Genomic DNA, 22,137 nt, shown 5'->3' on the forward strand with positions numbered 1-22,137 from the left:
CTATACTTTTGCTACTGTCATGAATCGTAATATAGATATTTGTATTTTCCTATGTTCTTAGGCAACCCTGGAGAAATTGTCATTTGACGCACTGACCCCAAAGGGGTCTCAACCCACAGGTTGAGAAGTGCTATAGTAAAGCATTCTCAACACTACATTGCAGGCATATCACTTTGCAACATAATCTCTTACATACAATTGTTGATGTACACTCCAACAGTTAAAAGTTTAGAGGAAATGTTTTGTGTTATCATGAAATTATGGAGGCAATGTTCAGTGTTAAAAGCTATGAGCAGATAGCTGACTAATTTCAACCTAAAGAGATCCATTGGAATAATCAGCAAATATTTTCGCATTTTTTAGAAAATATGCTCAAACAGATATGAATATATAGCAGGTAACCTGCACTAGCTAAGCGGACCATTTCCCACGTTATGGGAAAAGTACATCTACAAAAGGCTCATTTTCTACAACAGTAAGATCTTCCTGCCCTTCAGGCTTCTTTCAAGGGCTTATGTAGTATTTGAAAGCCGTACAAATACTGGTTGTCAAGAGCAAATATTCCACAAGTACTCAAGAAGGGTGCTTTCGAGGTACAGCCTAAGCATATGAACTCACTGGTAGAATCACAACCAGAGTCTGCAGTCCCCAGAAGTAGACACAAAAAAATGACAGAAAGACGTCTGAGTGACAACAGGTGACATAATGGAGGGCACAACCAAATTTGGCTCAGGATCAAATCTTAGATTTGGATTGTTATCAAGTATTTAGATTAGAAACACAGTAAAATACAGAGTAATATCCAACAACTTAATGAAGAATCTGAATTCTACCTTTGAAGCTATCTATTTAATATAAATGTTTCCATTTGTTTTTATTTCAAATGCCATGTTTCTGTTTTTTCCAAACAAATTATGTGCTACAGTACAGCCTACTAACTGGCCAGTTTTTATGTATAATCAGTTAATTTTAAATTGACAATAATTCACAGTGTCTGCGGATCTTACTAATGTGCTGGGGTTAATAAGTAGATTGCAGGCATAGAAAGAAGGTGTTCTAACAATTCAACAGCTAACTCTCTTGAATATTTCTGACAATAGAAATTTCCGATTTCCAAAAAGATTTTACTGTAGTGTATTAATAAAAGAAATTTCTGTATATGTTCAAAATAATCATAGCTCAATTAATATAAAAATGCTAAGTTGTTACAACAAGTTAGTTTTAATCTAGTTTCTGAGATAGTCATCACTAGTCAGTTTACTGTTGGTATGAATTAAGAAAAACAAAAATGCCAGGTTTTCAATGTCTATCTACTAACTGAAACATTTAGCAAATTGTTAACTATGTCTTTTGAATAATTTTAAAACAAATGAACTTTCCAAAACTGACATACAAACACACTACACAGAGATATCTAAACCTGCCAGCAACATTTTCTAATTTAATACTCTGAAAAATCAGAACGATTTTTATTTTATATAAGAAATACTGGCTTTCGATATCTGTAGGGGGTAATAGTTTGGAAATAATTCAGCTTTTGGTAAAATTTTTAGTTTATATTCATCTTGTAACATTGTTGACTGGCTGATTAGAGTTACTGTCCCCAGCATTTCAGCGTTTACCCACTGCACAGCAAGCCTGACCCATCTTACATGGCTTATACCGCATAAGCAATACAACTACTACTATAGGGCAATTCACCAAAACAGAGCAACGCAAACCAAACTTACTGACAACACTATGTTTTTTCTAAGCAAATCTTTTGCAAAATTAAGTTGATTTTTGCAAAAGCTGAGCACTCATGCTGTTTACTAATATATAAATCACCATATCTGCTTTCCAGTACGTAGATACTAACTTTGTCACGTGTGTTTTCTGTAAAGAGAAAAGCATTTTAAACCATTACTTGAATACACCACTAATTTTTGGATCTTTTGAGGCCGACTCTTCAAAACACCACATACAAACTGTTAAAGCTGCAGCCAAAGAAAATTGAAATTAATAGAGGAAACACAAATGACTTACCTCCACTGAGCAGTGGCACATTATAATGCAGGACATGTGGACAGTGAAATGTACATCAGTTCATCTACTTCATGTAAAACAGCTTGTTTCCAGTCAGAAATATAGAACCCTATTCTACTCCTCGTGGAGTAAAAGGGCAGCAGACAGGAGCAGCACGCCAAGAACAATAATTTATACACAGAAGGTGGATTTAAATTTCCTTTAAGAGGCCTTAATCATTATTAGTTACAAGAGTAGTTACGTAGCTGTTAAAAGTTACTCTCAGAACCAACAGTATGCTAGCCAGACTCCTTGCTACATAGGGAATAGCTAGTTTCTATCTTAATAATGATGCAATAAGCACTTGCTTTTGTCTCTTCTTTGTTGATTCAACACAAATGTGGGTGGGAATACCCATGAAAGTGGCAAATTAGCCAATCATTTCAAATCACTTAAAAACCAGAAGTTCTGATGCTTTGAGGAAAAGAGAACCTAGCCATTTATTTAACTGTATCCTCTTAAACTTTTAAACATTTGGTCATTGGTATGTGCTATTTTAAAAGTAATTAATAAAGACTAATAGCTCTCAAGTTTACAAGAGGTTTGTTTTACTGATGTCATAAAAATCTGGGAAGCCTAGCAGTAAAACATCTGACAGAAACAGGGTAACACCTGAGATGGAGAAAGTACTCATCAATGCCACAAAACTAACTCTTCAGGAGAACCCAGGACTGACCAGTCAAGTATGTGACTTTTTATTTCTCCAATCAAAATGCAATAATAAAAAGAACACTACATGTCCGCCTTAGAATTAGTCGGGCACCAACAAACTGTGTTGCCCGACACAAACTGTGTTCTTACTGTCCTAACATCTGGACAGCATTTGAATTCAAGCTATTTTTAAACACTTTCAGTTTGCCAGTGCAAAGCAGTAGCTTGCTTGTTAATGATGCAAAACATGAAATAATCCCCTTTATCCTCAGTTTTATACTGTGCTGAACACCAGGCATGTGCAGACTCATTAAGAGTCTGCCACTGAGGTCCTGAAACTAGAGCACAGCCATTTCTGCCTGAAATAAGGTCTAAATCATTTCGACTTCAATTACCAAGAAAATATGCAACAAGCACAAATTGAAGTTCATTGTAAGCTCAATAATTTTTCAAAATTTCACTTTCCTTTTACCTCAAAAAGACTTTATTATAAAATTTCCAGAAGTATTAAAAGGTTTTCAGTCTGCCTTCAATGGACTTTCTGTCTCCTCAAACTAGAATTTAATAAATACAGTAAACGTGTGCTTCAGTTTTCTGTGAACAAGCATTTGACAGGCAACATCTGGTTACCCAGTTTAATTACTCTAGTATCTATTGTCAAAAAATAGACATACCACAAACAAAACCATGTTCTCTTCCTTGGATAAAGGAGACACAACATTCTTTGAAGGGCACTAATTAACTTCAATGTCTGTATCAATACTTAAAAAAAAAAAAAAAAAAAAAAAAAAAAAAAAAAAAAAAAAAAAAAACCTACGACCACAGAGCCACATATAACAGACCAGTGGCTCTTCTTGCTCCCTCAGCAGCAGTCTGGAGCCTTGCCACCTCCTCTTTCAAAGCCCAGGAGCTGCCATGGCAACAACACTACAGAAAGCACGTCCTCTTCATTAAGTGAGTTAACATTCCAGACGGGTTAGATCTCTCAGAATGGGTCTATACACAATTATTTTAATTATAAATTTCCTGGAGACTTGCATCGGCAAAGCCCATCACAAGTGCATAGTATTTCCCTTTAAGAGTACATTTTGTCGCAACAAATCCAACTAAAAATTGTACATAGATCATTTGCCTGCAAATAACTTCACTGAATTCTAAAGGAAATAAATTAGCTACCTAGAAATAACAGCTTCCAAAGCATATATGCAACCTTAAATCTTGGGGCTTTGAATAATTTAATATGCTCAAGACAGTTTTTAAAATGTAACCCCTAAATGTGCTAAGCTGTCTTATGGAGAGATGTGAGTCAGAAGTGATTTGTTTTCAGCTTTCTTGACTATTTCCTGGAGGGAAAAATCAATACAAACTCATTTCCTCTCTCCTTGAGGAGGTGTAGATATGCTGAGAACAATTACAATCCCACTGCTTAAACCACCTTTGGTGATAAAAAAAAAAAAAAGAAAGTTTTGAGAAAGAAGGAAAGATAGATTTGCCTTGCATTATAAGTGCCAGCTGCTCAACACTGTAGGAACTTGATGCACCAAGTTGAAGAGTATGTTACGTGCTCAGAACATACCAAAATGCATAATTAACTTGTAACTGCTTTGCACAGTGCTTTGTAAATAAATGAAGCCCACTGTTAGTGTAGCGAATAGAATTTCATCTTCCTTCAAAGAACAGCTGAGGAGAAAGGACATTGTTTCCTGGAAATTACCTGAAAGAAGAGTTTTGAAAAGAACAAAAACCACCCAGGACCACCTACCCATTTTGCTGCTTAATGTCACCCTGGGATCCTCTTCGCTGTCCCTCTGCTAGCTCCTGAGCAGACTCGGAACACACGCTGGTGACTGTGGGCTGCCGTGGGACATTAACTGCAGGTTTACCAGTGTTTGGTGGAGATGAACACTGGTCAGCACTAAGATTGGCACTAACATGCAGTCCGGATGCAGAAAGTGTGGGGGGAGTGACAGCGGCCACAGGTGGAGGGGAAGCATGTGATGAAGTGGCGGCATGGGCTGGGGTGAACGCAGACGATGGTGATGGGATGGATGTGACTTTTGGTGAAGACACAGAACCAAAGGGCCGTGGTGCTTTATTGTAGGCCATGTTGGTTGTGGAAGTGACTTTGGATACAGCAGGAGATGTAATGGGCACAGGCTTAACTACTTCCTTAGGTTCACCCTATGTGAAATAAAAATAAATATATACAAAAACACACAAAACACATGCAACATACATTAAGCGCAAAAACATACAGCTGACTTTAAAAGGACAAACACTATGTTAGCAGCTTAAATATGTCTTCAAGAAAAACAATGAGTTGATATAGCATAGCATGCATTCTAACTGGGCTCACCATGCATAACTCTAATGCATAAAAGAAACACATTTTCATTTATAAAAATTAACATTCCAAAATACTTAAAAACAGAGCAGAAAAACCAGCAAAAGTACCCTACAGGCCTTCATTAAATGTCAACTTAGATGTATTTTAAATGAATAATTTTACTCCACATAAACAAACTACTACTAACTGAAACATTTTATTTTTAAAATACCCAAAGCCTCAATTATAATTCCATCTTACTAACATATTTTATTTCTCCCCACGGTGTAATTACTTGAGTCATGAAACGCACCAAGTTTTAAACTCTTCAATTAAGGAAATTCACCTAACTCAAAAGTATGTGTTATGCAGTTATTATGAGTAAAGAAATGGGGCAGGGATGTAAAACAGACGAACAAAGAACAATCATCCTGTGTTCTTCCTAGGAACCACTCCGTTTCCTTCCCTGGGTGTGTTAAGATATTATTTGAAGATAAAATAAAATTCTTTCCTCTTTTCCAAAATAAAATATTTAAGTCTCATGAGAAAAAAAGCATGATCTTACATATTTCCTCATTGCCAGGAGCCAAAGACTAATAAGAAAAACCATTTCTTCTAAAAATCACCAGAATTAGTAAAACCTTATCTGGATGCATATTCAAAGCTTGCTCCTTTAAAATAAAATTATATTTCTACAACACAAAACAAAAAAACACTTTCACTCTACTACCCCAAAAGAAAATCAGATCAGATCTTTAAGAAAGTATATACAGGTAACTCCAATGCTTAATTACAAGAAAAAGGGCAATAATGAGTTAGATCTGAAAGAAGTCAATTAAATGAACAACTAAATACTCTGCCAAAAAATAAGGAAGAAAAACTTTAAACAGTATAAATCAATTACTTAAAAAAAAAAAAAAAAACTGGCTTGGAATAATATGAGAATGTAGGATAAAAAACAGGGCATTTGCCAATAACCTAATCCAAGAACACAACGGAATGGGGTGATGTTCACTTTGGGTAACTATAATGGATTTTAGAAAATAGATGGGTAAATATAAAAAAAAATTAAGAATAAATACAAAGGAATTTGGACATGCATTATGGACAATATAGGGGCTTGGAAATAATGTTTCATAAAAATTACAAATAGTAGCTGTGATGGCTACTCTTGGTTGTTAACTTGACTGCATCTAGAGTTAACTAAAACAGAAGCAGAAGCAATTTTAATCCTTGAGGTGGAAAGACCCACCTTTAATCTGGGCCATACCTTCTGATGGTATAAAGAACATGGAAGAAGGAAACTTCTCTTGCCTGATTTGCTCTTGCCTTGCTAACAAGTCCATCCCTTCTCATTAGAGCCTATTTCTTCCATATTCCAGTGTGTACTAAAGATCAGCTGAGAAACCCAGCCTGTGAACTGAACAACTACTGGATTCTTGGACCCGCTGTTTGGTAGATACCTATTGTTGCACTAGCTGAAAGCTATTCTAACAAATCTCCTTTGTAACATATACATTTACATACATATCTGTTCTATAAGTCCTGTTCCTCTGAGAACCTTGACTAATATAGTAACGTTGTAAGTTCCAGTTTCTATTTCCCTCTTTGTTTTTTATGGGAAAGAACAAGTAAAACTGTGTTGAGACTATAAACTAAACGTTGTTATAACCTGAGACAAGAACAATGGCTCAAGATAGACTGAGCCTAGTGATGCTGAACAAGAAACATACCTTTTGGACAGCAACTGGCTCAGACTTGGCTGCAGCAGAAGCTCTGGAGGGGAAAGAAGAAAAAAGTCCTGATTCTCTTGCAATTTACAAATGGCATCAACAGAATTTTACTAGTTATGTACTTTAAGATATTAAATAAGCAAAATTAATACCTTTATAAATCAGTTTTCATTATTCACATTTTTTTTTTTTTTTGGCTCTTTTTTGAAACAGGGTTTCTCTGTGTAGCCCTGGCTCTCCAGGAGCTCACTATGTAGATCAGACTGGCCTCTAACTCAAAGATCCTACCTCTGCCTCTGGAGTGCTTGGATTAACCTAATTAGATCATGTAATTAGAGTCACTGTTGCAAAATCCATTATTCTTATACACCGAAAGGTTTACTAGTCTTTCTAATTCTACAAGCTCAAATGAGGAAAAAAATACTGATTCTGTTTGCTATCGTACCTGTGCTTTTAACCCTTAAGTTAAGGCAATCCTCACATTAAAAGGTAAAATAGCGTGACGTCCTGATCCTTGAGCAGTTCTTCAATAACCCAGCCTGAATCTTGATTTCCAGAAGTAGCTGTGTTTTTCTCCTAACATTCATGAGAACATCTACAGACAGTGGTCCCTTTCTGAAAGTTAACAATTATATTTAGACAGAACGAAGGTCCTTAATAAAGTAATTTACTTCTAATTTATAGTCTTAAACACTATACAAGTTAATGTGTATCAACTGTCAACTTTATAGTAGACTCCCCTAGGAGACATGTGTCTGAGCATGTCTGTGAGAGATTATCTGGCTTAGGGTAACTGAGGTGGGAAGAGACATCTTATCTATGGGAAACATCATCCCATGGGCAGAAGTCCTAGACTGAAGAAAAAGAGAAAATGAGTCGTGTGCAGAAACCATCACCTGTGGTTCCTCGTTAGATGTAATGTGATCAGCTACTTCAAGGTCAGGCCACCATACCTTCCCCTCTAAGAGGGACCCTATCCTCAAATTGTGAGCCACAATACACTCTTCCTTCCTAAACTTTTTGCCGGTGTAGTGCGTCAGAGCAATGAGAAAAGTAACTGCTATATCATGTTAAAGACCAAGTTCAATTAATTCACCAGATCAATACTTTTGGTAAAGTCAACGCCTTGTCCTGTTTTTACCCATATGTCAGTGCAGCACCTGGCAGGTAATACATTACAAATAATGAATGTGCAGGGGAAAGTCCAAGGAACATCTGACAAAACTCCAGGCATGTGACGACTATTTTTATTTCAAGTGGATTGATACTGTTAGCCTGTTCTTAGTTTGTCTGTGTGCCTTTTTGGTATAGTGAGCTAAACAGCAACAATAATTGGTCTAGAGCAACTATCTTATCTTATAAAACAAAACTATGATTATCTGCACCTTTCAAAACAGGAGCTTCACAGTTCAAGTAAATTGCTTAGGATTATTGGAGTTGCGCTCCCTGCTGCTACACTTTATAGTATGGTATCTGTCTGCACTAACAATTGAGAAAGCTGATACCTTAAATGATATTTCCTTGATTTTAAAGTGTTCTTTTTTCTTTTTTAAAGAACTGGTTGAGAATTGTACACAAGTATATAATGTGTTCTGATCAAACTGACCTCCCTTTCTTCCCCACCCACTCCTTCTCTATTTCCTCACTGCAAGTTAGTTTTTAATATATCAAGAGCAAGCCTCATCGGAGTGGAATTTGAAGAATGTAAGAATGGTAGGTAAATAGTAATTTATAATAATTTTATTATATAAAACATGAGGTTGTTTTATTTAAATAGACAATAGAGTGCAAATAACCTAGAACAGTCTCTGGATAAACATATCCTAGTAATGAGCCCTAATTAACAATTTAGCTGCAGCTAAATTTTCCAACAACAACTAATCTCACTACAAGCACCAACAGAATAGTTGACTAGCCTAAAGAAAGGCCACAGTGGATACTAACACTCAGCTACTATAGTACAGGTTATACCCTGTACTGTTGCACAACTTTCCATGTATTCTCTCAAACAACTTCTCTTTAACTTGCAGGGTTATTTCAACAAAGAACAAGTTGAAGTCCAGAGCAATGGAATCTTCCTAGGAATTTCACAGTCCAATTTAATCGCAAAGGATCTACTCATTAAAACCACCCAAGACATTACTGAAAGGTTGTCAAAATAGAGAAGCCAATATCCTTTTTCATCCGGATGTGTTAAGATTCAGGGAGCATGTCTAGCAATGTGATGGGTAAACAAAGGTCATGCTACATGGCTGGGGTGGAGTTCAGCTCAGCTCGCCCACCATGAGTAAGGTCCTTGGTCTAATCCTCAGTATCACAATGAGAAAAAAAAAATTCAATGAACAGTTACCGGGCTGCCACAGTCAAGATGAATATAGATACCCTACATAGATAAAACAAATCCCTTCATTTTTATAGAGTTCCCTCCAATCTAAGTAGTGTTGACAACACAAAGGCACATATCTATATCTGCACTAATTTTGTTGTCCTACAACTTATCATGTTCAGAATGAATCTAAACATACTTTATTAACTAAAAGCTCTATAAATTTAGTATTTGAAAAAAAATTGAACTTATAAAAAAAATCAGAACATCCCCTATTTGCCTTCTAACAAGGCTTCACAAGAAGTAAGATAAGCATTTTAGGAAGACTGGCAACATGTCCTCAAAATCCCAGGGTGGGTCCATTACACAGACATCTTACTGTGTGGAAAAATAGATCAGCATATAATTACAAGCCAAATGAAGCAGCTGATATACCACAAAGTGCAATAAAAGTCAGCTTCCTTGTTGTAAACATTAAGCAAAGAAGGAACCATAGAATTATTAAATTCTGAGAAAAGTTTTCTTACATGCCAATATATTCTTATAGTTCTTATATCCTTAACATCATGTGACATCTAAGTATTTATTGAAGTTCAAATTTTCAGCAAAAGTTTGAAATATTCTGTTAAAATGCTTTACTTTGCCTTCCAAGTAAATTTGTAGGTTAGGTCAATAAAGTTTCCCTTTTTACCCCTAAAATCCTTCTTAAAATTTTTTTTCATTTTGGTACTGTATGATAAAATGCTTCCTACAATGTTAGTGATATACCTAAAAAGGACCAATATTGTTAGCAACATTTCAGAAAACATTTCAGAAAAGGTTCTATTTAAATGATACTCTTTCAAGTACCTCTTCCCTAATATATACAATGAATACATGTTTTTTTATAATAAGAAAAACTTTCTCAAAGCTTATTTTATAGTAAACTATCTTGTAAAAAAATAAATAAAGCCTTCTATTATGAAAGATATGTGGGAAAAAAATGAAGGCCCAAGTTATACATCATTTCAATCACAAGTCTTAAAATACCTAAAGAAAATACTACAGATTGCCATACACACATAGTTGAAAGGCAGCTTTTTATTTAGGAATAATTCTCAAGAGTAGAGCTGAGGGTAAGGCTTGGGAAACATCATTTAAAATAAATATTTAAAGAATGACCAGATCTTTGCAATGTCTGAAATGTTTACTTAAGTTTCCCAGGAGTAGTAGATAAAATTAAAGGAAAGAAATATTAAAATATACAATCATAAACCTTCATAATACATAATCTAAAAGAAACTGATTATACAAATTATCTTTCTTGTTTCACTTATACTCTCTTAAACTTTATGTTCAATAAGATACCTAAGATATCGTGTCTGAAACATATTTGACCATGCTTAAAGAAGGAAGTTTTATTTCCTTCATCAAATATATCGATGAATATATGTATTCAGCATGCTCTGTGGAGAAAGCCCTAACATATGGATATAAAAAATAATTTGCCAAACTTAAATTTATTATAATTATCTTTCCTTAAGTTTGAAAAACAGTAAGCCTTTTCTCTTTTAGCACTGTCACAGATTACCTAGAAGAGAGTAAATTTAAGGTATTTAAACAAATGAATATTTAGAGATTGTAGTATAAGGATTAAAAAGAAAATCATAAAATATTGCCTCTCCCTTTCGACAGCAGAGACCGTGAGTCCCTCTTGTGCAGGGTGAGTTTCCTGACAATGGCACAGTGCCATGGCCAACAATTGGCTTCTTGTTCTCTCTCCTTAGTGGGAAGCCCTGACAAGGGTAAGCCTGGACGGGGAGATACCACTGCCTTGGCTGAGTCTATCCCCAGTACATGGAATGCAAAGAACAAAGCTGTCCCTGTGGCTAGAACAAGCTTTTGAAAGTTGCTTCGTTTTTTGTTTGTTTGTTTGTTTGTGTGGTTGTTTTTTAGGTTTTTTTTTTTTTTTAATAAAAGAAGTTTCTGAAAGCAAAATCCCTGAATTGATATATATAACCAGTTTCAGGGTTTCCAGCTTAACAGTTGAAAGGACTTTGCAGTTATAAGAGACCTGTTAAAACTCTAGAACTGTGATGTTCTAGTTAGAATGAAGAATATAAAGGAATGGTCTTCATTTAGCAATGGGTCAGTCATGAATTAGATTCAAAAGAATAACGCAAAACTGCAACTCTGAACACCGAAGGGCCAATATTTAAGTCATGTTTTTACCTAGTGCATTTTCCAATACTGCTTTACAAAACCAAGTAGCTTTTATTTTAAAAAGTAGCCAGTAAATTTCCATGATAATGTTTAAGAACAAGGAATCAGGCAACAGAACTATGTGGATAAAGATTAATTTACATTACTTTCAATAGTGTGTGTATCCTTAACCCCATCTAACATTTAACTCACAAACGGCCATGCAGAAAGGATGAGGCATCTGGTTCATCTTCTATGCAGTGAGCTCTAAATTTCCCACAGCATGGCCATCTTTGGACCTCTCGACCTCAGGACCCATAAACACTAAGGCACATCATTAATCACTTTAATTATGAAGATGTCAATTTATAATAACAAAGCAAGTCCAAACTTGAAAGAAAGCAAACATGCAAGAGTGCAAACGGACGCCTCTTATAGAGCGAGCCCTCTGAACTTCACTGTCCTCAGACACTGAGCATTGAACACTTGTGGTCATGCTTCACTGGCCTTTTCCAAATTACTTGAAAAATATCTCCTATAAATAAAAGTACAACATAGTTATGTATCAAAGATAACATCCCTCAGTTTATCAAAAGCTCTCCTTAGATGTGCTATGCAAATGCTTTCTCTCTTTCTTCACATCTTTCATGACTACAGAAACAAGTAAAACACATTGCTCGGCCCTAGAAGGAGCACAAACGTGGATGGACTACCTATGCACAGATAAAGAAAGAGGGAACAGGGACACGGCAACTGCTTTGGCCATGTATCTAGCTAGGGTCTTGTCCTTGTGCCTGCACATAGCTGGAAATCAAGTGTGGCTCTGAGATAGCAAGGACAGGGAGCTATCTCCTCGTAACTGCTTCTATTGAGATCATTTGCTGCAATTTTCCTTGTGAAGTGATTATAGCAGTTGATAAAAGATTTGAGACCAATTTTAACCAACTAGTTATAAATCAAGCTAGAGAGCTGATGGGTGGATGGAGGGATGGATGGATGGATGGATGAATAGATAAATGGGAGGAAGGTAAGGGGAAGGGAGGGCGGAAGTTAATTCAGCTAAGCTCTCAAACCTAATGATTTTGTTATTTCACCAATGGGGGAAAAAGAAGCCAGGATTAGTAGTTAGCAGGCTAAATTTTAAAAGACTAAATACAAATATTAAGGCCAGTATTCCTATGAGCTCAACAGTGAATTAAGAACCTTTGCCACCCTGTAATACTCAAATTTTCAGACAGAAAGTCTAGATATATCAAAATAATTTGGACGGGTAATAACTTTATCACCTATGTTCTCATTTTCCCACCTTCTGATATATCAGTCTCAGAACCACCTCTGGGCCAAGCCTTTCTTCCTTTCTATAATTGAGGTTCAGTTTACACAATCCTGGGAAATTCAACCCTATTCGCTGATGAATTTAACTAGCTTCAGTAACTTGCATGTAACTCTCACTCTCACACGTTTCAGTAACTTGGTAACTCTCACTCTCACACGTTTTATATTTTATCATGTACCCATGTATATCTTACAGCTCTTTTTAATTTATGTGCAGATTTTCACTATGTTCTCTAGTTCAGATGAAGAAAAATTGTACTTTACATTTATTTCCACAATAATATTTTCTAAAGGAAAAAGTCTACCTGCCCACTGTACTGTTTATCCACACTAAAAACAACCTCAGGGTAACGTAAGGGGAAAGTGACCTTTTCCAGTTGGGCTTTACAAAAGCGTTTATGTCTTAAGAAATGTAAGATATATAGATGATAGATATATAGATAGATACACAGATACATAGGTACGTAGGTAGGTAAGTAGGTAGGTAGGTAGACAGATAGATATATAGATAGATCAGAGATGTGCTAAAGGTTAAATAAAAGGAATTTTAAAGTTCACGGTAATCCAGTTTTACTATGAAATTTCATTATGTAAAAGCACCATTTCAATAAATGGTTTTATATAAAGAGTAAAGTACATGTCTAATTGCATTAAGAACAGCAAACTTTATTGACAAGAACAAGACAGCAAACAATATAGGCTCTGTCGGTCATATGGGCTCTAATTCAACTATTTAGTTTTGTCATTGTAGAAAGAGAAAACCTGGACCAATAAGAATAAGTATGTGTCAATAAAACTTTATTCATACAAGCAAAGTGTGGACTATTCTCAGATTTTAAGAAACAGTTTGTCAGCTTCCATATAGATTTGGGGGGGGCGGTGTGCACGCACGCGCGCGCGTACATGTTTTACACATCGTTTCACAGGCTAGCCTTAAGTACTCAATCTCCATGCTTTGTGTTCTTAAGTTCTGGGATAACAGATGTGTGGCCACAGGTGGCTTAAAGTTTTGACATTAACAAACTTTTTTGGAACTACTACATAACCATGGCTGTTTGGGTTTCTAAGCTCAGAATCATTCTGCAAATGATAAAAATCATTTTAGAAGGTCCAGTAAGTGATAAGGTATAGAAAATGAGAAACTTTCATTATTCTTCTGTAGGTGGTAGGTTTTTAGCATGTTAATCCTCTTACCACCTCGATTTCAAACTTTCACAAGGCTGGTAAATGAATCTATACTTCCAAACCACCATTCATAAGAAATGCACACACCTAGGCAATGATTCCAGAAATCTGGTGAGAGGCTAGGTTTGATTGCAGCCGATTTTCAACCTTGCTATTCTGCACCTCAGTTCATTTCTTATAGCCTTGTTTTCTACACAGACTCACACACTTTAACTACTAGCAACAGTTTCAAGATATGCTAAGAGAACAAGTGGAAGGATATACTGCGTTCTTTCATGAAAATGGTTGACCAGCGTGATTCCCATGCTTACTGCCCAAGTCTATACTTTATTTTGTATCAACCATAGGCATTAATATCTTTAGTTTATTAAAAACACAACGGAGAAAAATCCTCCCTTACAGTTTTATAAAGCAGAAAAATATTTTATCTTCACATTTCATAATATAAAATATAAAAATTATATTCAACATTAAAATAATGAGGTTGCCAAGCAAACAATGTGCTTGTACCATAGGAAGAATTGGATTTGTGCTTCTCCATCTTCTCATCTACTGTCCCAGTGCACAGTGCTACAGCACTCACATGAAGGAGATGGTTCATATTACAACAGAAAGCAGCAATACAAATAGCCATAACTAGTTCTACAGACTTTAAGCTAGGGATAAAGTTAACTAGCTTCTCAGGAAAACCCCTGTGAAATCAGTTGCTAGCTGAGAGTCATGAGATGGCACAGGCAGCCACAATTTGTAACTTGAAAACTAGCTTATTCTTTGTTAAAAAAAAAAACAAAAAAAAAAAAACAAAAACAAAAACAAACCTCAGAGTCCCAAAAGGATATCAATTTTTTTTTTTTTTTTTTTTTTTTTTTTTTTGGTCAAAACTCTTCTGTATTAAGAGCACTTCTAAGAAGCTAAGAAGCAGGACAAATCAGTAACCAAAATTCTAAATTTAGGTTAACAACAAAGCTGCAGTCTGCTCATTGCCTTGCTAGCATCGTGGTTCCCTGGAGTGTGGCCAAGCTCACAGGGAGCCTGTGTGCCCTGCCCAGCACTAAGGTCAGGACTGTCTGCCACTCACTTTCTCCATACACATCCTCTTTGCTATTCTTGTCCAGGCAAAACACATTCATCACGAACTTTTAGAGAGAGGGTATTTTTGGTATTTTAGTAAAATTTAAAGGGATAAGCATTCCGGTATCCAACATAGCCTTATTAGGCATACATTTGATCTGCTGTTTTTGTAAAGAACATACAACATGAATTTTTTTAATTTGTTAGAGCTCAGCTTTTTCCACTGAATTAACAGTTAAAAAAATAATGGGTGAGTTAAAATTTTTGTTTTAATCTAGAGGTAAACACCCCCACTGAAGATGCTTGAAACTGCAGAATACAGTGTTTGTGGGCACAGGTAGGCAAGGCCTAATCTTTGCTTAAGTTTCAACATCAGTTCCTCCTTTTCATTTGTGGTTAAGCAGTAGCTTATCCAGCAGCCTCACTATTGAATTTCAAATTAATCCAAGTAACAATAAAATCTAAACCTAACAAAGGAAAACTTAATTGAAATAGCAAACACCTTTAAACATTACTAAGTCTTTTGTGATCTATTCATATTTGTCTATTGAGACCAGTGACAAAAATGTCACAGTGCAACCTGTCCAGGGCTCATGGATAACTTAAGAGTTTTGCCCTGAACAACTATTTCCAGCTTTATCACAATGTATACTAAGATGTATATTTAATGTCACGATCTACTTAGTCAAAGTACAAACCAATAAAATACACATTTTCATGCATGACCCACAGTGTGGGAATATTGGTCTTGGGCCTATGAAGTGAATGATAAGCATTAATCCAGATGCAAAGGCAGAGAGCTGAGAAAAGGCAGAGATCTGAGACAGTTTTATAGCCATTTAAGAAACTGTAACTCTGGATAACAGCAGTCACACACTAATATGTATTCACAATGTTGTTCTGAAATAGTACCCCTGTACAGCAAAATAGTTTTAACTTCTAAAGAATATGACTTTGTGCATTACTCAAATGCACAAAAGAAATAAATGTAACAGCACCCTGAGCAACAGAAGATTCTCCTCAGGATGTGTCTTCAAAGCTCATCCTGCCAAATCTAATTCTGACATAACTACCAAGAATACAAACAACAACTAAAGATCACATGTGTTGTTCCTACAATAATGACCTTTAGCGGGGACACATAATGCTTAACTAAATAAACAGAGATTTCCTGTCTGAAAGTGTAGACAGGCCACACTGATTTTAAGATGGCTAACTTATGTAGTTCTCTTTCGAGGAAGAAAAGCACCCCCTCCACCCTGATGTTCTTCTAACAATGTCACTATAATCTCTAGAAAGACTTGCAGAAGGATGAGACTAGGAGATGCCTACTATGTTAATTTCCTCTCCCTGTGGGCTCTCAAAAGGTGAGGGAGGAACAAAGCAGACCAATGTGCTCTGTCCTGTAATCGCTAATGAAGCATTTATAACAAACCAACACGCTTATTTAACTTTTCAAACTTCCTTTTTTTCTCTCAAGATAGCCATTCTTTTTTCAAAACCATTTTGACTTTTACTGTTTTCATCACTGTATTAAAAAAAAAAAAAATCTTCTTGGGGCAGGACAGATGGCTCCTAGGTTAAGAGCACTGGCTCCTCTCCCAGAGGACCCAAGCTCTATCATCAGTATCTGCAGGGTGGCTAACAGTGGCCTGCCACTCTAGTTCCAGGGATCAGAATCCTTCTTCTAGCCTCACTGGGCAACCAGCCACGCACATGGTACACAGACATACATGTAGGCCAAACACCCATGCACATAAAATAAATCAATTATTTTTAAATGTTCTTGCCAAATACTAAGCGTGCACACTCTTTACAGTGGAGCTGTGTAACTTAAAGTGTTGATGGCCACCCAGGACCAGTGTTGCTGCTTCAGAACTTCTTGGGTGGAGGACGACAAGACCAAACGGCCCTCAAGCCCTCCCTCTCAGGCTCTTGAGAACACTAGCATCGCCATCTCATAAACTGTATCATAGTTTTTGTTCTCTTTTCTTTTTTTTCACCCTGATAATATGTCTATATTAGCTAACTGCTTTACTTTTTATACCTATTTATTTTTAAGACAGGATAAGCAGAAAGAACCAGAACAGACTACTAAATAAATCAGGTACTTACAAGGTCATCAAGGATAAGCAACTATTTTTTTAATTATCCATCTTTACCTGGTTGGTTTGATAAAGCATTATCATAGCCCTTAAACTATCCAGGATAGCACCCGGTTTAAGAGCAGATTGCCTAGATTCTAACTCTATGTCCTCCATTTACTGACTGTTCAATCAAAATGGAATAATAACAATGGTAAACTAAAAGAAAATGACGTGAAGTTATTTGCCACAAAAGTAAAGTCTGCCATAGTGTCAGCTGTATTTATCAACTTTTATGAATTGAAAACCAAATACAAGTGTCAGCTATAACTTTATTCTAGAATCTTGTCTTTTATAAGAGAAGACTTTAACACTAAACAATACAACCCTGTAAAAGCCACCTCACCAGTAGTGTTGTTTTAGAAAGTATTAGTTCTTGCTGATGTAACAATAAGAGAAGTATGGTAGTGATGGAAGATGACAGAGTCCAAATCATCCAAACATGAAGAATGATCCCTAAGTCCTCAGATAAGACTCATGTTCTGTCTTCTACACAAGCAGAGTTGTAGTGGCTGTGTTCCTGTCTATAGCAGTATATAAAAGAAAACAGTGCTTCTGAACAATGGGAATTCACTAGCTCTCTTCTATACTCTTGGGTTTCATATGAGCCCTAGATACAAGAAAATCACTTGGGAGCCCATGGCATACAGTAATGTGCACTTGCTATCTGAGACAATGTTTCAGGGCAATATGGCCTATGGATGTGGCCTCTGGATGGCCTATGATGGCTCTAAAAGCAGTTCAGCAATTGGAAATAGAGTCCATATAGACAAGAAAATGTTCCCCAGGGAAGAGGACACCAAATGGTTATTCAATACCAAATGGTCAGCACTGAAAGCATACCTACAGCGTTACACAGGCTAGGTAGCCTGTATTCGTGTATTTAGGAATATGAGTGAGAGAGACAGAGACAGGGACAGGGACAGGGAGGAGGAGGGGCAGGGGGAGGGAGAGGAAGAGGGAAAAAGAGGTCATGAATTTGAAAGAGAACAAAAAAGGATATGTAGGAGGGCTTTGAGGGAGGAAGGGGGAGTAGGAATAATGCATTATACTATCATTTAAAAAATAAAAGAAATGATAAAAAAAAAAAAAAAAAGCTATCACAGGACTGATGAGAAAACATGCATTACTACTGATCCCTATGAAGAAATCTGAAGGCGCACGCCTTTAATCCCAGCACTTGGGAGGCAGAGGCAGGCGGATTTCTGAGTTTGAGGCCAGCCTGGTCTACAGAGTGAGTTCCAGGACAGCCAGGGCTACACAGAGAAACCCTGTCTCGAAAAACCAAAAAAAAAAAAAAAAAAAAAAAAAAAAAAAAAAAAAAAGAAGAAAAAGAAGAAATCTGCAATGTTAAATCCTTCTCTGAAAGGACTTCCAACTGCTTTAAGTTTTATGAACAAAAAAGTTATGATGGTACAAACAACAAAAGCCAAAACCATCTATGTATACCAACATGTTCTTCTCTTTCATTTGCATAACTAGTAATAACCCAGAGGCCCCATCATACATGGCAATAAAATGTAACAATTAGAGATCAAAGCAGCAGCTGTGTTCTCTGACCACACCCAAGGCTGTGGTGAGCTACATAACTCAATTAATGATGGAATCCATATTTACAGCAAACTGAACTTGCATTCTGATCTTTGTTTCCGTTTTGACATGCACAACATCTAAGAGTTTGGCTGCTTTCACGCAGGGCCTTGTTTTCAGCTGTCTGTCACATAAAACTGCATGCACTTCAGCATCCCACTGATGTCTTCTTTTGAGGGAAAACTACACCAAAGCAAGCACTGGCATATGCTTATACTCTGTGTCCCTATGAAAACAAGATGCAGAATGACTCACTCCTCTCGGTGAACTGTGTGAGCTATGAAGCAGACAAGCAGTTTATGGAGACAGCATGGATAAACAGCAGTAGCAGATCTGGTTCAGAGAATTACAATTTCAGAAGCACCCCCAAAGATTTATATTCTATGATCTATGTCTGATAAAGCTAGACAGTGAAACAAGTATGACAGTTTCTGAAATCTGAATCATCTCTTCAGCAATGGATAGAGAAGCAACAAATGACACAGCCCTTGCTCAACAGGCCATTCAGACTTCCTTTACACAGTATAAACATCAATGTCACAGTAAATCATTTTAATTTGGTTTTCATAACAGGAAAAATTAAGGTGGTCTATACAAAACTATCACAATTTACTACTAATAAGATTAAAATCATAATTATATAATATAAATTATTTGATTTAATTTACAAAGACAGCAGAAAAATTGACTCAGAATATCACTGTTAGAGTTGAAATGCCCTAGACAACAAGCAACTTATGAATCGTAACTATTTGCGTAAGTTTTGATGTAAACACCCATGATCCCCATACACTTACAATATTTTTTTTTTACTATCCCTCAGAAAAATGACACATCATTTTATAGAAAACAGTAGCAGGGAGAACTGATATTTCATAATCTTACCTAGAACAAAACTAAAAAGCAGCAACCAAGCCCCAAAGCTCCATTTTCTATTATCCCACACAAGGTTAACATTATAATCCTTGATTATACTTGTTATATCTAAAGCCATGCTATAGAAAACAGATAAAATAACAGCATCTCTGGGTGATGTTCAAGGAAAGAGCGAAAGAGCAAGAAAGCCCACTTGCTCCTGGCCGCTGTGTGCTCAGGTCCTACAGGACAATCTGACATGCCGAGTACTCTTACAGAGGGCGTGGAAACTCACAGTTCAGAGAAAAAAGCTTTAAGTCTGTTCTGTTGCCCATTCTACTGAGCATAAATGCTAACATTTTATTTTTTTCAAATAGGTGCCTCTATTTTCAAATTCAAAACAAGCATAATAATTGTGTCTCATTTAACAACATACAAAGAAACAACTACATGTCAAGAAAATAAAAACATAAACTCTGTTTCAAGCTAAGCAAGATTGGACCACAATACCATGGTTAAAACAGCAATCTCCAATAATTAATTTTTAGGTTTCTTCTATTAAAAAAATGTTACTATCAGAGAATTAAATTATGTACTTCAAAAAAAATTAAAGAGCTGGGAGATGGCTCAGTTGGTAAAAGCACCCATTTAGCAACCATGAGGGCCTACATTTGAGTCCCCAACACCTACATAAAAAGCAGGGCACTTCGTGAGAGCCTAGAGTTTCTGGTGTCAGGGAGCCATGACAGGGACATCCTGAGAGTTTGCTAGACAGCCAGCCTAGCTGAAATGACAAGCCTGGACAGAAGAGTCATCCTATTTCAACAAAATAACATGAACAGCATCAGAAAAACCCAATGTCCTATTCTGGGCTTCATATATGTGAGCACATGTGTGCAAACCCACATGCTCATATTCATGTACCATAAATGCATCATACATGTGCACTCTGGCCCCAACACAAATTACTTACCAAGTATAAATTATCTTATACTATATACACAACTTATTTGGTTAGCAAAATAGCTGAGTTGTGTATGCTATTCCCACGTGTTTGTGAGATGGACTACTTAACATTATAATCACCATATGGAGCACTGGTGAGCAAATTCATCATAAATTCTGACACTTCTACACTAACTGAAAGGAAAAGTTCAAATCAGAACTGAGTAGCTAAAGGTAAGATGAAAAGTAGGAGGATTTCTCACACAAATGTCCCCTTCTACTAGGCCAACATCATATAACAAAAACAGTTGGCAAGCTTGAACACATCAAAAATGAAGGGTTTTTCTCTCTCAATGTATAGTGTCCTTTATCAAAAATGCTTACAAGTAAGGGTGTCGCTGACTTCAAGGGTATTCATATTTATAGAATATTTGCAAAAACTCTACCATTTCCGCAATTCTAATCCCAAAATATGAAATCAGAAATGTTTCAAAATCTAAGCCTATTCAAGCATTTTGAATTTCAAGTTGTTTGGACTACAAAGGCTCCAACTGCTGTTGGCATGTAACAAATGCATTTTACTGCATAGCAAGATGGTAAGCTTTGTACCAATGATGAAATATGCTCAAATTTTATAATGTTATTCCTTCTTTAGAAGTTGTTATGCTCTTAAACAGTATGCTTTTACACAAAATTAAACTATGTGACTAGCAGTCTCTTTTATGAGCAAGTGTAGCAGCTGTACAAGTCTGTTTTCCTAGAGATGAGGTAAAAGAATAGTATGTGTGTTTACACATATATCTCTGTTTATGTGCATGTGTACCTAGAAATATATAGAGAGGAAAAGTCTAGAATGATACATGCTAAAATGTTTGCAGTCTCTGGATGGACATGGGTTTGTCTTCTTGAGACAAGATCAGATTGTCTCATCCTGTATCACAGGCTGGCCTGGAACTCACCATGTCAATCTTTCTGCCTCAGTTTCCTGTGTGCAGGGTATCAGGTATGAATCACATGCCAGTCTTAATCTTTCTCTTGTTAGAAAACTGCCTTTGTAACAGGGATGACTGTCATACTTGAGATAAGGATAATGCAACCCTCAATCTCCTTGGTTAAAAAACTAAACTGTAAAAACTGTATGCAAATAATGGAAAGTTAATAAATCTAACTACAGAAAGAGGGTTGACTATTTAGTGCAGTGGTTCTCAACCTTCCCAGCACTGCAACCCTTTAATACAGTTCTTTATGATGGGATAACCCCCAACCATAAAATTATTCTTGTTGTTACTTCATAATGTAATTTTGCTACTGCTTCGAATTATAATGAAAATATCCGTGATTTCCAATGGTCTTAGGAGACCCATGTTAAAAAAAAAGGTTGTTCTATTCCACAGGTGGAAAACCACAGGTTTAGTGACTTTCATGATAAAGTGACTGGCAAAAACACTGTGTAGAGAGAACACTGGAAGGGGATAAGCACACCAAGGGTACTGGAAAAAGAGATGACTTTAAAATGTTTTCAGAACTATAAGATTACCAGATTAATTCTTCTTCCAACATCATACAAATACATGTCATATGAAAAGCTGAACTTTTCAACATGCAAGAGCCAGACTATAAAATGTGCATAGGCTATGTATGGTCAGTTCTGTGATGGGGCACAAAGCACAGAATACTAAGGATGTCCACAAAACTGAGTATGGACATGCTTACACACTCCTTTGGCCACAG

General features: G+C 36.3%; 1 protein-coding gene across 12 annotated transcripts in view; it reads right to left on the minus strand.

Annotated features, from left to right (window-relative positions):
* The window catches only part of Pdlim5 (PDZ and LIM domain 5), a 158,466-nt gene that overhangs the window by 68,862 nt on the left and 67,467 nt on the right, over positions 1 to 22,137 (minus strand). For 5 of the 12 annotated variants that reach the window (XM_076933315.1, XM_076933314.1, XM_034499503.2 and 2 more), the window contains exons 4-5: positions 6,775 to 6,817; positions 4,478 to 4,569 (exon numbers count right to left, since the gene is read on the minus strand). In XM_076933315.1, coding sequence (XP_076789430.1) covers positions 4,478 to 4,569; positions 6,775 to 6,817 — 135 coding nt within the window. Of the gene's footprint in view, positions 1 to 1,858; positions 1,876 to 4,477; positions 4,897 to 6,774; positions 6,818 to 22,137 lie in introns of all 12 variants that reach the window. The other 7 variants (XM_076933313.1, XM_034499497.2, XM_076933312.1 and 4 more) reach the window with 2 other exon arrangements.

This window comes from Arvicanthis niloticus, chromosome 4 (assembly GCF_011762505.2).
Source record: "Arvicanthis niloticus isolate mArvNil1 chromosome 4, mArvNil1.pat.X, whole genome shotgun sequence".
Lineage (NCBI taxonomy): Eukaryota > Metazoa > Chordata > Mammalia > Rodentia > Muridae > Arvicanthis > Arvicanthis niloticus.